This window comes from Orcinus orca, chromosome 10 (genome assembly GCF_937001465.1).
Source record: "Orcinus orca chromosome 10, mOrcOrc1.1, whole genome shotgun sequence".
In the NCBI taxonomy this organism is placed as follows: domain Eukaryota; kingdom Metazoa; phylum Chordata; class Mammalia; order Artiodactyla; family Delphinidae; genus Orcinus; species Orcinus orca.
The window spans coordinates 41015723-41032187 of NC_064568.1; the positions used below are offsets into that span (position 1 = coordinate 41015723).

A 16465-nucleotide genomic window follows, 5' to 3' on the forward strand; every position below is an offset into this window, starting at 1 on the left:
TACAGGCCACTCACTTATATTTAAATTTCAGAGAAACAACAAATAATTTTTTAGTATGACTCATGTAGTATTTGAGACACATATTAAAAAATTATTTGCTATTTATCTGAAATTCAAATGTAACTGAAAGTTATTTTCATTTGCTAAATTCCTCGATCCTGTTGAGTGCACATCATTATAGTCTGATGACTGTGGCCTGTTCCTCCAATCAGCATCATAAAGGCATCCCATTGTATTTTTTAAAAAATTTTATTTTTATTTATTTATTTTTGGCTGTGTTGGGTCTTCGTTGTTGCACGCGGGCTTTCTCTAGTTGCGGTGAGCAGGGGCCACTCTTTGTTGCGGTGTGCAGGCTTCTCATTGTGTTGGCTTCTCTTGTTGCGGAGCACGGGCTCTAGGCGCGTGGGCTTCAGTAGTTGTGGCTTATGGGCTCAGTAGTTGTGGCTTGCGGGCTCTAGAGTGCAGGCTCAGTAGTAGTGGCCCACGGGCTTAGTTGCTCCAAGGCATGTGGGATCTTCCCGAACCAGGGCTCGAACCTGTGTTCCCTGCATTGGCAGGTGGATTCTTAACCACTGCATCACCAGGGAAGCCCAATCCCATTGTATTCTGAATGCATTTGTGGGAAAAAATTTTTTCCACTTAAATATGATTAAGCTTTTGAATGTTTCTCTCTCTTATAAATTGAAATGGTATTCAAGTAGAATGTGAACTGAAACTGCTTTTTCAATTTATATTCTTTAGTTGAGGATACCAGAAAAAAAAAGAAAACAAAATGCAAACTAAACATTAATTACTAACTAGGTAACTTACATTATTTATCAAAAGAGAAACATAATATGAAAATTCTATCCTAAGTAATAAAAAGCACATCTAACATTTTAGAGGTATGATTCAATATAGTCACAAAGATTAATTTGAGCCCCACTAACTTAGTATACAATTAAAAATGGTAATTTAATTAAAATGTCAACAAACAGAAAATGTTCCATTATGGAAATAGTCCTTCAGAAATCAAACTATTTTGTAATTAGAGTTATTATGTATATATTAGACAAAAGGCGTTTTTCTGTTGTAGGGTGAAGGTGTATGAGGAACTGTGGCCGTGAAGGGGCACCAAGGGGTTGTGTAGGCACAATTGCTGCTTGTTAACTGTCATGTTGTCCCACTGTTGGATATCAGGAAAACATATTTGCTGAAATAGTAAAATCTCTAAAGAGAACCTAAACTCACATATGTTTTAGGAAATTAATTTCTTAAATTAAATAAAATTAAGAAAAAAATGTAAGGATGAAATCAAGACCTTGGACATCTGCTTCAAATACTGAAAAAAAAAAATTACATTTCCTTGGTCGTATGGCTTTCTCATCCTGCTTTCAGTTTGGTTTCCAGCTTAGCGGGCTAAGAATATGTCACCCTTTGCCTTCTCTGACCTGTTTTTTTTTAGCACACTTCAGGATGTCCAATGTTGAAAGGCGCCCCGCCACCTGCAGGGAGGTGCAGATAATCCCGGGTTATATGGCTCAGATTGGCCGGCACATCGTTTACGCTGTGACAAGCCCTCCCCGCCCAAGTCTGTTTTGTCTCACGCTGGGCTGAGTCACATAGAATAGATAGATAGTTTATCAGCACATGTCCTACAGATCATATTATCAGCCTACAAACATAGCCCATTAGCGCACAAGCCGGGAAGCTGGGGCAGTTGGAGCGCTTCTGGCCCCAGTGAGTCGCTGCTGCGGAGTAAACAGGCTCGGATTCCACTCGGCAGGCAGCGGCAGGGGCTCAGGGCTGCAGCCCATTCGCGGGTAGGTGGGCGTGGGGGGTGAGTGCGCGGCTGCTCCTGAAACTGGGGGATTGTGGGGAAGGCGAGGGTAGGGGCATGGGGCACCTGTGGAGGGGGCGGGGGACAGTGCTTCCTTGTTTATGTCTGTCCCTGCTGTGCTGAGGCTTGACAGGGGTGAACCTCCCAAACGAACACGGATTGAGGATTATGCAGGGCCTGGAATTGAATGCGGAAGGAGAGCCTGTGAGTGGGCCGGTCTAGGTAGCTGGGCTGCTGCTGTGGCCGGGTCTCCACACTCCGGCTCTTGCTAGTGGGTTACTCTCAGCATCACCCTTGTTCCCAAGGCTGAGCTCAAAACTTTCTGGTCCACAGTGTGTCCAGGGGTGATAAATCAACTCTGTGCTTCTTCAGTGCCCTGAAAGGGATGATTGACATCTGGCCGGGGAAGTCTGTCCTCCAGGAGAGGCGTGGGGGTGAGGGTGGGAGAGTGATTAGAACCCGGAAGAGAATTGTCTGGTTTTGTAAGCAGTTTGACTGTGCTGGTGGCTCTTCTTTTATACATACATACATATATATATATACATTTTTTTGGGGGGGGCTACGTTGGGTCTTCGTTGCTGCGCACGGGCTTTCTCTAGTTGCCACGAGCAGGTGCTACTCTTTTTTGCTGTGCACGGGCTTCTCATTGCGGTGGCTTCTCTTTGTTGCAGAGCACAGGCTCTAGACACGCGGGCTTCAGTAGTTGTGGTTCGTGGGCTCTAGAGCGCAGGCTCAGTAATTGTGGCGCACGGGCTTAGTTGCTCTGCCGCAGGCGGGATCTTCCCGGACCAGGGCTCGAATCCATGTCCCCTGCATTGGCAGGTGGATTCTTAACCACTGCGTGGCGGCTCTTCTGATGGACCAAATCCTCTCCCATAACTTAGGAGCTGGGTGTTCTCCCATAGAACCTCTGTAACCATACCTGATAGAGAAAAATCCCCAGATGCTCATGTACCTTTTGTTCTTATCTCATATATAACTGGGAACAATGTCTGTCTTAATTTCTTTTTTTTCTTTAAATAACTGACATTTTTTGAGGTTTACTAGGTGCCAGGTACTGTCTTAAGTACGTGACACAAATTATCACGCGTGATCCTTCCACTAACCCTATGAGCTCAGTGCTGCTGTCGCACCGTGTCCAGATGAGAACACCGAGGTTCAGAGAGGTTAGGTAGCCGTCTCAGGGACATGCAGCAGTAGGCGGGGGAGGCAGGACTCCAGCCCTGAGACTGTCCTGACCCTGAGACTGTCCTCTTAATCCTGTCTGGAGCCTCTGCCTCCCTTGGCCAGATTTTCTACTTTAACAAATTACCGTAAAATAATGTGCGTCCCCAGGGGAACACTGATCAGGTGACATAAAATATAATTTAATTTAGAATTTGGCAGAAATATTGTGACTACTGTGACTGACCTCACTTGAATATTTACCCTCTATTTCCCCCACTGTTTCTATCAGAAATCTCACTCTGTTCCAACTCTGGGGTCCAGGCAGTGGCCTTATGTGAGGATAGAAAGGAATTTGTGGGCCATTAAAGCCCCTGGTCTGTCATATTATTGCCTCCACTGTACCTTGGTGTCACCAGAAGTTCCCATCGGTTACAGTCATTCCCCTGGATCCAGCAAGGCTGGTGATAGGTGTCTTCTGCACCTGGCGGATACACCTGGAAAATGCTGTGGAAGGCCTGGAGCTGGTCAGTCCAAAGGGAAGATGGATCTGGGGGGCTCTAAGGGGCAGGTGGGGAGGAGGGGAGCCAGGCCTCTCTCCCCATGGCTGGTCCAGGTGACCCCCCGGCACCAGCTCCATGCCCTTCTCCCCTCACCCCCTCTGCTGCTGTCCCCCTCCCAGCCTCGCAGAGGGAGAACCAAGGATGGCTTGGCACCTGTATCGTGGACTTTGTTGAGTCTCCTCCCAGACTCTCCCAGGGCCTTCACACCTCAAATTCTCTGAGATATAAGCCCTGTACCCCACCCCCGCCCTCTTCCAGCCCAGCCTGTCATTTGACAAGAAGTGAGAGGACTAGGTGACCAGAAAGTCCCCCCTCCCACCTGGAACCCTGGCATATGATTCTAAGTGGAGACTAGTGTTCTGCTGCCAAAGGATGTGTTTTTCCGGTCATGTCCTCTGGCTCGGGATCGCAGCTGGTTCTGTAAGTGATTCTGATATAGCTGGCTTGGGGAGGGAGCATGGAAAACTCTTCGATCAAACCCAGAAGAGTGGTCCTTCCGCCTTCCTCACAGTCCCGGCAGGACTCTCCCTGACCCCCTGCTCCCACCCCCATCACGCACTGGAGGGCATCTCTCCTCTTCTGGCTTGCACAGCCGCTCCTTCAGTCTCTGTTGTCGAATCCACATGCTGCATTGAAATGTATCCCTTTAAACATCTGTTCGCCCCTCCAGATTGAGAGCTCAGAGGCAAGGACATTCATCTTTCTGCATTTAATGAGTGTCCCCAGATGTCAGTTCTTTAGGGTTCCTGGGAATCAAAGAACAGAAATACATACCAAGTAAACTGGCTCCATACCCAGAATTTCTGGGTTGAGGCTCAGAAGTGGGAGCCTGGCGTCTGTTACTGAGTGACCTAGTGTCGGTGGCTGACTTGAGGGGCCAGGCTCTGAGCCCAAGTCTGGGGCCCCTCAGGTGGTTGCTCCCGTCCGGAAACCGTAGTTCCGTCCATGGACAGATAAAGTATAATTAAACAAATGGTCAAATGATTCAACTTGTATTATGTGCTGTGAAGTAAGTAAGCAATAGTCTGAGAGAGAGAGTAGCAGGAGGCTCTACCTTAGATGAAGAGACAGGGGAGGCCACGCTGAGGAGGGAACGCAGAAGTTGAATTCAGGGGTGTCAGGGTGGGGAGAGTCGTGTGAATGGGGGGAACGTCTAGGCAGAGGGAGCAGCGTTTGCAGGGTCTGAGGTGGGAAGAAGCAGGTGGTGGACGGGCTCGGAGGAGGAGAGCAGTGGGGGTGAGTGGGAGGGGCTGTCTGAGGGCAGGTCGTGCCAGGGTCTTACTGGGCCCTGTGAGGGGCTGGGATCTCCCTCTCATTCCAAAGGGAAGTCTCTGGAGGACTTGGGCCAGGTGGCAGCATGATCCAGTTCTCTTTGGTGATGGTGATGCTCACCGTCGTGTAGCAAATGGATTGGATGTGGGTGAGTGGGAAGTCAGGAGACCAGCTGAGAGGCTTTTGCACAACTGAGGCCAGATGTGGCAGAAATTGGTGGTGAGAAACACATGCCCCTACAGAATAAATTAGATGTGTGAATGAGTGTGTGTGTGTGTGTGTGTGTGTGTGTGTGCATGTCCATATATTGGGTGGTCAGGGTGAGGAAACAGAAAGCATAAAGGAGTGACCACCAGATAAACATGGAGTCATTGTCGAGATGGGGAATTAAGGCAGACAGGGATGGATAGATTCTAAATGAGTGAGTTTGGAGGGAATCATGTTTCTTTTGAGATATGTGTGAGATATCCAAGTGGGTATGTCAAGGAAGCAGCTGGATATAGACACCAGATGTCACTGTAAATTAAGACTGATTTTTATAAGTGCCTCTTATTTTACTGTTCACTTTATTAGTTATTTATTGCTGCATAAAAATTACCCCAGCACTTAACATCTTCAAATGATAAACACTTGTTATCCCACAGCTTCTAAGGGTCAGAAACCTGGTTTCTGGCTCAGGGTCTTTCATGAGGTCTAGATTTTGGCCAGGGCTACAGTCATCTGAAGGCTTGACTGGGGCTTTAGGATCTGCTGTTAAGACAGCGTCCACCCACACGGCTGTTGGCAGGAGGCCGCAGTTTCTCTCCACAGGAAGCTTCTCCATAGAGCTGCTTGAGCATCCTCAGGACATGGTGCCTGGCTTTCCCCAGAGTGAGTAATCCGAGAGAGAGAGCAATACCTTATGGGACTGAGTCTCAGAAGTCGCACACCATCACTTTCACCACATTATATTCCTTAGAAGTGAGTCACTACGTCCAGCCCAATCTCAAGGAGAGAGGAATTAAGCTCTACCTTTTTAGAGGGAAGAATGTCAAAGAATTTGTGCATATAATTTAAAGCCATCACATCCACCAAAGCTTTTTTTCCAGGAAAAAAAAGGCATTTTTGGGAGCAGAGGAGAGGCAGATTCAGGGACAGATGCAGTTGCCACTCACTTAGCACCTTGGGGGAATGAAAGCTGCGGCCATTTATTGTTCACGAAAGCTGGGATTAGCAAATGATCGCTCTCAGGCCTGGCACTGCCAGAGCAGGCTAGCACCGTCAGCCATGGAGACCAAACTGGAGTAACCCCCTCCGTCCCCATTCCCCCAGACTCTCAGCACCTGTCTACCTGGCCAGCTGTATCTCACTGCTGCCCAAGGCCCGCACTGGTTGCCATTCACACATTGGAGACTCTACTGTTGGCAACTGTCAGGCACCAAGCAGTCGAATCTCTGTGCAAGAGCTGGAGACTTACCAGCTGCCCAACTTGAGGTGAGTGGGAGGAGAGGACACACGGGCACCTGGGTGTCACTGGGGCAGAGAGCGAAGCTGACTGTAGCAGGTCCCCCCTTGCCTGCTCCGTGCTCATGGCCTGCCAGGCCTTTCCGTCTTGGGCCAGTCGCTCTTGTCCTGAGAATGTCTCCGGTAGGCGGCAACTGGGCAGAAGCATGGACGCAGGGTCAGTGCTCAGGCAGGCCCACCCCAGGCAAGCAGAGAGGCCAAGAGTTTTCTCTTTTGTTATGTAAGTATTGTACTTACATAAAATATTTACTATCTTGCCCTTTACTAAAAAAGTTTGCTGACCCTTGCAATAAAGCAAACACTTTTTGCAGGAAAAAATTTTTTTTTTTCCTCTGTGAATCCAACCTTTGAGAGTCTCTGTTGACATTTCATTCAGAATCTGAAACACTCGGCACTGGAGGGGAATGAATCTGACCACACTCTGTGCCAGTGTCCTTTCTGTTGCAGTGAGGGACACTGCGGTTCCCTCCTTTCTCATAGCCCCAAGTGTTTTCTTCTCTGGAAGATGCTCTGTGGCTATGGGCAGTACAGCCAAATCTAGGGAGGCTTGTTCTTGTGATTCTGCACTCACCATGGGAAGCCAGATCTCTAGCAAAGAACTGGAATGAGAGTCCTGGAACCATGCATATTTGCTGTCAAGTTCAGTGCAGGCCCAGGCTAAAGCTCTGCGTTCTTATGCTGCCTCAGAAGAGTCTCCTTGGTTGTAAACGTTTTCTCTGAGAGGTTATTGTTTTACTTGTGTTGAGGGCTTCCAGACTGGATCCTGGAGAGGGTAATTTTTCTCTCTTCTGCTTTGGTATAGCATACCATGGTGATATTTCTATAGCTCTGCAGCAAGTTAATGCTTAGAAAATTACATCTTATGTACTTGCCTGAAAGACTGGGTTGAATGGAGTTCATGCTCTGAAGAAGAGATTAGCTTTGTGAATTTGCCAGGGGAATCTCCTTCCCCCAAGCTGCTAAGTGACTGGCATCTGCATCTGTCCCTGAATCTGCCTCCTCTCTGCTCCCCAAAGGGGCTTTTTTTCCTGGATGGAATGACTTACGGGCTCTTGTCATAAAACCACTCTCCCAATCTCAGCACCCGCCCATGGGGCTACTACCTCCTGGGTTAAGGTCCATCCCGTCCAGTTGTCTAGGGAGGCCTGGACTCAGCCCTGTCCTGCACAGGATGCCAGCAGCTGGGCTGGACCCAGGATTTAGGAGCTGGTATTTCTTACCTTCGCAGGATCTCTGGAGGTTACAATGTAGATCCCCAGCGTACATGGTCATCACTTACCATTCTTAGAGTCTCTAGTTTTCATTACACACATTTGTAAATAGAACATCTGATAGGCAAAACCCTGATTTAAATCCTAGCACTTTCAAAACCCCCTTGGTTGAAGGATAGTACCTCTTTCTCTGCTTGGCAAAAACACAGAGAAAATAGTGAACGTGGTTAGATGACAGACAGGATAGACTCTTTCCCACCAAAATACTGAGACTAATGTTGGTTTACAAATGTTTAAAAATAGAACACAAAGGCATCAAGAATAGACCATTTCTCTAATATAGGGACTTGAATTATATTTCTCTAAATTAATGCATAGAAATTATCGTACATAGTAATGTACAGATCTGGTTACTCTTCAAGGATTTATTGGCCTGAGAAAATAAAGGAAACTCCACAAAAGAATCAGAGCCATGACTGGCTGATCTAGAACACACACACCCTGGACAGCAGGTGGGTCTTCCAGCTTCAGGTACCCTTGGATGACTCACTGTCCACACTGCTCAAAAGCAGTTCATTTTACTTTGGCTTTTTGGTTTGCTTTTATGTGTAGACTTGGATTATGTGCAGAGATTTCCTCAAAGGAGCTAGGCTGCTTAATTCTTTCTCTTTAAAAAAATTTAGACCTGGGGCTTCCCTGGTGGCGCAGTGGTTGAGAATCCGCCTGCTAATGCAGGGGACACGGGTTCGAGCCCTGGTCTGGGAAGATCCCACATGCCACGGAGCAACTAGGCCCGTGAGCCACAACTACCGAGCCTGCGCGTCTGGAGCCTGTGGTCTGCAACAAGAGAGGCCACGACAGTAAGAGGCCTGCGCATGGCGATGAAGAGTGGCCCCTCGCTCTCCGCAACTGGAGAAAGCCCTCACACAGAAACGAAGACCCAACACAGCCAAAAATAAAAAAAAAAATAAAAAAAAAAAAATTTAGACCTTAAGACCTTTGCAGCTTAGGTGCTCCTGAGCTGAAGGTAACAGAGTAAGGAAAGTGGTAAAAGAAAAAATAAATGCAGAGATTTATGGTTTGGGGTAAGATGGAGTAGGCACACTTCACCTTGTCTCTCCCACTAAATGTAGCTATAAAACCTGGACTTATTACACAGAACAGCAATGTGAAGACCCTGAAAAGTAAGCAGTTGCAAGAGAAGAAGGGAAGGACACCCTAATTCAAAGTAGAACAGAACCTGTGGTCTGTTTCCCATTTTTCCCCTCCAGTATTCCCCAGCCTGGACTCAAGGCAGCCTGAAACCCAGAATTGAGCACAAAGCACCTAATTTTGTTCCAGGAGTGAGAAGCAGGCTCCTAATGCTCAGAGCGTGGGGGTAAATCCCTGTCTTTTTTCTTTTTCTTTGCTCCACCCTCTAATGCCTTAGGCCCCCGTGGGATTATGTAGTAGTAGCAGCAGTGAGGGGCGACGGGGAGAAGGTTGGTAATGGAGGACCTCCGTCACCCATCCTTTGGGATAAGGGATCCTTCCTTTCTGAGCAGAGGAGCTGTGGTCCCCAGAGGGTGGAGGAAACTCTCATTGCTTTTTTCCTTGCACTGTCCTCCCACTGTGTGGCCCAACACAGTGCAGTTGTAGGACATGCACAGCAAAGCAGGGTAGCTAAAGCACCAGGTCTCTGGCCAGAGGACTGAAAAGCAAGCCCCAGGAATCTAGAAGGACCAGAGAGATCACCGAGAGGGAGAAGCTCTGGAGAACAACCCCAAAAGGTTGCTTATGAGCTCCTGGGCTCTTTCCCAAGCTGCACCTGCATGGATCTGACCCTAAGCAGCATTGGCAGTCTGTTAGAACCCCTGTCCCAGATGGCCACTGGGTGGCGCCCACAGAACAGCTGAAGAGCACTGCAAAGTCAGAAGACTGATCTGACGTGGGAATCACAACCTCAGAGGGCAGGTTGGAATGTGAGGTCTGAACCCAACCAAATTGATCACTTACTGTGTTAGTTATCAACTTATTGCCTCTCAACCTGAATGCACTCTTCAGTGTGTGTATTCTGTGATATATAATGGAATTCCTTTAAGTATTCGTCCTTTGAAGTGAACACCATTGTTAACCTTTCTCAGTAAAGGACGCTGGAGTGACAGTGTAGTAGGAAGAGGTTTCCTGCGTTTCCCAGGGGAGAATCAGCATTGTGGGACATCTGCTGGAGCCTGCCCCAGTCATGGGCACAGAATATGGTCCCTTTGCAACCTGGCAGCCTTGGCTAGCAATAACTTTCTGCAGCTCTCTTGACACAGAAAACAGAGCCTTGTGTGGCCCATTTGCTCTGTGGGCTTCCTGCCCTCCTTCAGAAGGAAAATGGAGAATTTGCCAGCAGACCTCCTTTAAAAGAATTGTTAAGGGAAGTTTTTTAGACAGAAAGCAAATGATACCAGAGGGGAACTTGGAACAATAGGAATGAAGGAAGAACAACAGATACGGTAAATATCAGGGTAGATATGACAGGCTAGCTTCCTCCTCATGAGTTCTTTGAAATAAGTTTGACGATCTGAAGCCAAGAAATCTAACACTGACTGATATAATACACAGCACAACTACAACATAAAGGTGAGAGCATAAGGGGATCTATATGGCAATAAGGTTTCTTTTTTATTTTAATAAATTTATTTATTTTATTTATTTATTTTTGGCTGAGTTGGGTCTTCGTTGCTGCTCGTGGGCTTTCTCTAGTTACGGCGAGTGGGAGCTACTCTTCTTTGCGTTGTGCGGGCCTCTCACTGCGGTGGCTTCTCTTGTTGCGGAGCACGGGCTCTAGGCATGCGGGCTTCAGTAACTGTAGCACTCGGGCTCAGTAGTTGTGGCTCACGGGCTCTAGAGCACAGGCTCAGTAGTTGTGGCGCACGGGCTTAGTTGCTTCGCGGCATGTGGGATCTTCCTGGACCAGGGCTCGAACCCATGTCCCCTGCATTGGTAGGCAGGCTCTCAACCACTGCGCCACCAGGGAAGCCCAGGTAATAAGCTTTCTATATCTCACTTGAAGTGGTTAAAATACTGTTTCTAAGTAGACCACGATAAGTTAAGCATGTATCTTATACTCCCTAGGGCAACCGTGAAAAAGAAAAGACGAAGAAGCATAGTCAAAAACACAATAGAGAAAATAAGATGGAATAGTAAAAAATGTTCAGATAACAGAAAAGAAGGCAGGAAAATATAAAAGAGGAAAACAAAAGAGGGCTCAAACAGAAAATGAATAATAAAATGATAGACCTGAATGTAAATATATCCTTAATTGTACTAAATGTAAATTGCCTAACCATACCAATTAAAAGACAGAAATTGTCCAAATGAGTTAAATAAGCGAATCAACAAGATTCTGTCTATAAAATCTCATATAGATTATAACCATATATTTAGGTTAAAAGTAAAAGGATGGAATCAGGAAAGTGAAAAGACAGCTCACAAGATGGGAAGAAATTTTTGCAAATCATATATCTGGCAAAGGACCAGTATCTAGACTATATAAAGAACTATTACAACTCAACACTAAAAAGACAAATAGCCCAATTAAAAAATGGGCAAAGAATCTGAATAGACATTTCTCCCAAGAAGGTATACACATAAAAAGATGCTCAACACATAAAGCACATAAAAAGATGCTCAACATCATTAGCTATCAGGGAAATGCTAACAAGGGACAACCTTCACACTCACTGGGATGGCTACAATACAAAGAGAGATAATAACAAGTGTCAGCGGGGATGTGGAGTTACTGGAACCCTCATACACTGCAGGTGAGAATGTAAAATGGTGCAGCTGCTTTGTAAAACAGTCTGGCAGTTCCTGAAAAGGTTAAACATAGAGTTAACATATGACCCTCCAATTCTACTCATATGTATTTACCCAAGAGAATCAAAAACTTATGTCCACACAAAACTTGCACCATTTGCATCTTTGTCAAAAATCCCCTTTAGGTAAAAGAGTTTTAAGGGAGACAAAAGACAGTCCCAGATGTCAGAAATTAAAGAAAAGAGGGAAATCAACTGGGGTCAGTGTTTTCAGCTCTTCAGACTAAACTTATTGACCTCAAATGTTCAGCTGCATAAACATAAGCCAGTTCTGCCACTCATATTGGCAAGCCATTTGTGGAGAGCACAAACTTGAGTCAGAAGATTTAAATATTTGGTTTTGTATCCCCACTGACTGCTATTTAGAAGTGTCTGGAATTGGAACAGAGAATATTCAACAGCCGTGCTGTTTGCCAACTGACACTCCGTGTATCTGTGCACATCAGGAAATGGCTTTAGCCAGATTTTGATGCTGTAGGTAGGGGAAGTTTAAAACAATATATAGAAACTTATTTTACTTCGATAAGGGAGATAAGTATAGCTTAGTGGAATGAATATTGAAATGCACTTTTATGTCCTGATAATTTTTTTTTTTGGCAGTGAGCAAATAATGACTTAAAACAAATAGTAAATATGAGGTGGGAAAATGAAGAGAGAAAGTTCACTGAGTGGGCTGAGAGTGAAGCAACCTGGATGCAAATCTTTTACTCACTTTCATTCATTCATTTACTCACTTGTCTTTCAACAAATATTTATGGAGGGTCCACTATGTGCCACACACTGTGCTAGTTCTCACTAAGAGGTGATGACCAAGATGTACCTGAGTCTGACTTTCCTTGTGTTTGAGAAACCACATAAACAGAGATCAGCAGCTGTGAGGGTTCATGTCGCAGGAGAAACCTACAGGACAAGTGCCCAGGCTGTGTGGTCAGTCCCAGGAGGAAGAGTGCTCGGTGGGGTTTGGTACAATGCTTGGTGCGCTTAATGGAGGCTGGTGTTTGGCCTCAGATAACTGGTGTGTGTGTGTGTGTGTGTATCTTCTAAATAACTAATCAAACTTACCTCTGAGTGTGTTACAACCTACTGAGAAGATCAGATGCCAGTAAATTCGATAGAATGTGGAACCACAAAGCTTGAGGAATGCCCAGGGGGCTTTGGGAACCCACATGTCAGCTGAGGGGTAGAGAGACAAGTGTGACATTCTAGAGGAGAGGACCCCAGTTGAGTGCTGAACTCTGACTTACAAACAAGAGTACTCTCAGACCCTAAGAACATTAGCAACTGCCATCCTGGAAGAATCAAGGCATGAAATTGATTCACTCATATTTTATTTTAAAGTTCAAGTTACAACTATTTTCTTCCGTGTGTGTATGAAGCTGACATATATATATATAATTTTTTTTAAATAGGTAATTTCATGCTCTTAAAATGGGGCATAAAGTGGTCGTATTCGACGTCTCTGTCATCAGAGCCTTGTGGGAAACTCGTGTCAAGAAGCACAAAGCCTGGCAGAAGCAGGAGGCAGAAAGGCTCGAGAAAAGTGCATTGGAAAAGTATGTGTTCTCTGTACTTGCTCTGTAGCTCTCTAGCGAATAAGACAGGCTGCATTTGTGTTGTGGAGGGGGATGCCTTTCCTCCGAGATTTCTTCCTGTCTGTAACACTTGCTCACTGGACTTCAGAATCTTCACGCTGTTGCCTACAATGAACATTCGATTCCTGTAACAGTAACACTCATAGCTATAAGGACCCCCATACATTCCAGGTACTGTGCTAGGCATGGAAAAGACAGCAATGACACGACAAATCCCTCTACAGGAAATTCTGAAAGACCACCTAGCTGCCCTCAGCAGGCTGATGCTGTCCACCCACGTGACAACATGAGGCTGCTCTATGTCCTGCACTCAGCTGTCACCCGTTGAGCTGAATGTTAGATAAGATTCATTGTGTTGATGCAATTTTTACTTGGATTGGAATGATGTGGTTTGACTACTGTCATACACTCATGAAGTATGAGTAAAAGAGTGTTATTGTGTGTATGAAAACTAAGTTGAGGGCTTCGGAAGAACTATGTGTGTGATCAATATGAACCACCCAATTGAATTAACACTGTACAAGACGGATAAAAGTACAATCAGCTAGAAAGGTTGTACATTCAGGTGGCTTTGCACGTCTGTAATTCTTATGCCCTGTGAGGAAACCCAAACTGGAAGTCTTGGATCATGTGTTATGGGTGTGGTTTATATAAGAAAGGCAGAGTGGGATTCTGATTGGCAGACCCATTCTCAAAGGCGGTCCATGACCCTACATCAAATTGGCAAATTGTGACATATGTCTAGGCTTTAGGTTAAAAACAAAATGTGTAGGATATGAATGTCTCTTTATTCTTGGTTCTTCACTTCTACGAATTATTTCGATCAAGCAAATACCTGTTCTGATCATGCTTGATAATTAAGCTGCTACTGTAAGCATCACAGCTGTTCCAGGTGGTTATAATTATCCCCAGTCTGAAGACGAAGTTAGGACCTAAGTAACTTGCCCAAATTGACAGGGCTGGTAAATGGAGGATTTGGCCAAACCTTTCCCCCTATATGATGCTGTAATCACAGATAGCTGGACTGTCTTTTCACTTGCCACTAATATGAGATTATCCACTATGACATGAATCTTAAATTTAAGAATGGGAACCCTCAGACCAGGCAACACCCATGGCAGAGGATCTTAGGGATCTACATGAGCATGAATTACACAAGGTCCCAGCGCCCTATGAGCCCAAAGTGGTTCTCAGCCCTGCTCCAGCTTCCTCCCACCCCCAGCATCTGGGGTTACTCTAGGGTGGGACAACTTGCTGAATGGGGACCCAAGCCCTGGGAGGTTTATGGAGGCGTCTGTAGCTGAGGTAACCGCCTGTGGGTTCTGGGAACAGCAGCCACCTGCAGGAGCTTCGGTCTGAGAACCGTGCCCTGGAAGCCACTTTGCAGTCACGTTTGACTCTCGATCTCTGTCTTCCATCGTGGTGCCAAATGGCTTTGTGTCCACATTCACACGTCTCATGTACACAGGGTTGGTCCTGCATTGGGCTCAGTGCCATAGGGCTTGTGGTGTGCCTTATCTTAACCTAAGACAGAAAACTTCTTGGGAATTTGTTAGGATTTTCTAGCTCAAGATAAGAAAAACAGCCACCAAACTGGATGGGTGGTGAGGAGGAACTGGGAGGGTGGCTGGAGGAGTGTGATGTTCAGGAAGAAGCATTAATTTCCCAGGACCTGCAAACATGAATGTAGTGAATTTACCTTTTTCTGGCAGGTATTTTTGAAGTTTCATAATATAATTTATACTGTTGTCGTTAGGACTATTTGAAGGTTACCCTTTAGTTTCTCAAAATTTGTTTCCTGTGGGAAAGTTAATATATACATACATACATATATATTTTTTAATTAATTAATTTATTCGGTTGCACCGGGTCTTAGTCGTGGCAGGTGGGCTCCTTAGTTGCGGCATGTGAACTCTTAGTTGAAGCACGCATGTGGGATCTAGTTCCCTGACCAGGGATCGAAACTGGGCCCCCTGCATTGGGAGCACGGAGTCTTAACCACTGGACCACCAGGGAGGTCCTGAAAGTTAAGGTACTGATGACTGCTTTGTATAAAAGGCAGTTATCTGGTTAATTTAAATGTACTAAACCAGGCAAAACCGTTTAGTTTGTTCTGTTACCTCACTTCATGGTATTTCATTTTGTAATACTGTATTTGTTCCATGAGGTATATACCAACACTTAAAAGTTATGAGTACGGAACATCACTCCACTTGAATGAAACTCAGTCATTTAGATGGAGAGATAGAGATGCTTTTGTTAGGCTCTAAGTGAGGAATTTTTCATCCAGTGAGCCTATTTGCCATCTAGACTAAGATTGTGGGCTCGTTTCCTAAGGAAAGAGTATTTTATTTGCACACTTACTGATTTAATGAATAGAGCTCTAATGGCATTGTTTTGTATGTTTATCTTGTATTTGAAATACTACGAAAATTGACTTAAGGGGACGATTATTCAATTATATGGGCGATAAAGTATAAAGACAATGACATTTTATTTATGTTAATTACTCTCAAGGAAGAGAATGGATTTGTAAAAATAGTTTATATTCTCATTGTGACTTTCTCTAGGTTTCAAAGGGACTAAGACATCAAACATTTAAAACAGAAATCCAAAAAAGATTTGGTATTTAACTATTTTTAAGTAGCGCATCTAATTTCCTTTTTCCCTCCACTTACATTGGCTGTACCAAGATATGTGAAATAGTTACATCAATTTGTAATTTGTGATATAGGAAAGATGTGTTGAGTAGGGGTTAACCGGTATCATTTCATTACCTTGCTAGACTCTACCTTTAGGTTCAGTCTAAGAAATGAAGAAAGAAAATTTAGAGACATTAATCTGAAAAGTGCTCATTGAATACAAGAACCCGCTGCGGCTGTGCTGCTGGTTGTGAAAATTCTGGAAGGATTTCTTTTATTATTTCAATCAGTGCCTTGGATCTAGGGTCTGCCCTGTATCCCTGACTGCTACAGTCAGAACTAGAGCTACAGGTAGATATTTAAACTTATTTTTATCATATGGTATTAAAAATATTTAAATTACACAGAAGAGCTAATAATGAAAAGCAAATCACCCCAAGCCCCTGCTAGTATTTCCCAGAGGAGCTCACTTCTAACTCTTCCAGCACTTTCTCCTGGTATTAAATTCCTATTTCTCCATGTGCTGGTATTTTAAAATTTATCTGTTTTATTACATTATTTGTAGATTTCATGTGTAGATCCTGAAGCCCCAGGTAGTTGATTACCCAGTGCTTTTCCCCAGCTCAGCAACCTGTGACTAGGACCTGGGTAGGGTAGTAGCTGTGCTAGCCAATGCCGTCAGCAAGATAGTTTTTTTCAAGCGCTCCTGTTCTCCTAGATTAATGGCAAGCACGAAACTCCACTGATACCTGAAGTGGTGTCTGAAGAGCAAAAAGTCTGATTAAGGGGGAAACGTTTGCACATAGTCCTGGGGAACCAGCCCTGCAGAAATCTGGGATCAAGAACTCCAGGTA

At 45.1% G+C, this 16465-nt stretch overlaps 1 protein-coding gene across 9 annotated transcripts in view; it reads left to right on the forward strand.

The window, feature by feature from the left end:
- Positions 1-16465, forward strand: part of LRRC2 (leucine rich repeat containing 2) — a 57673-nt gene that overhangs the window by 20985 nt on the left and 20223 nt on the right. For 7 of the 9 annotated variants that reach the window (XM_033413044.2, XM_049716309.1, XM_049716307.1 and 4 more), the window contains one exon: positions 12787-12930. In XM_033413044.2, coding sequence (XP_033268935.1) covers positions 12806-12930 — 125 coding nt within the window. In that variant the 5' untranslated portion in view covers positions 12787-12805. Of the gene's footprint in view, positions 1-1528; positions 1803-6129; positions 6292-12786; positions 12931-16465 lie in introns of those variants that run through there. The other 2 variants (XM_049716314.1, XM_049716308.1) reach the window with 2 other exon arrangements.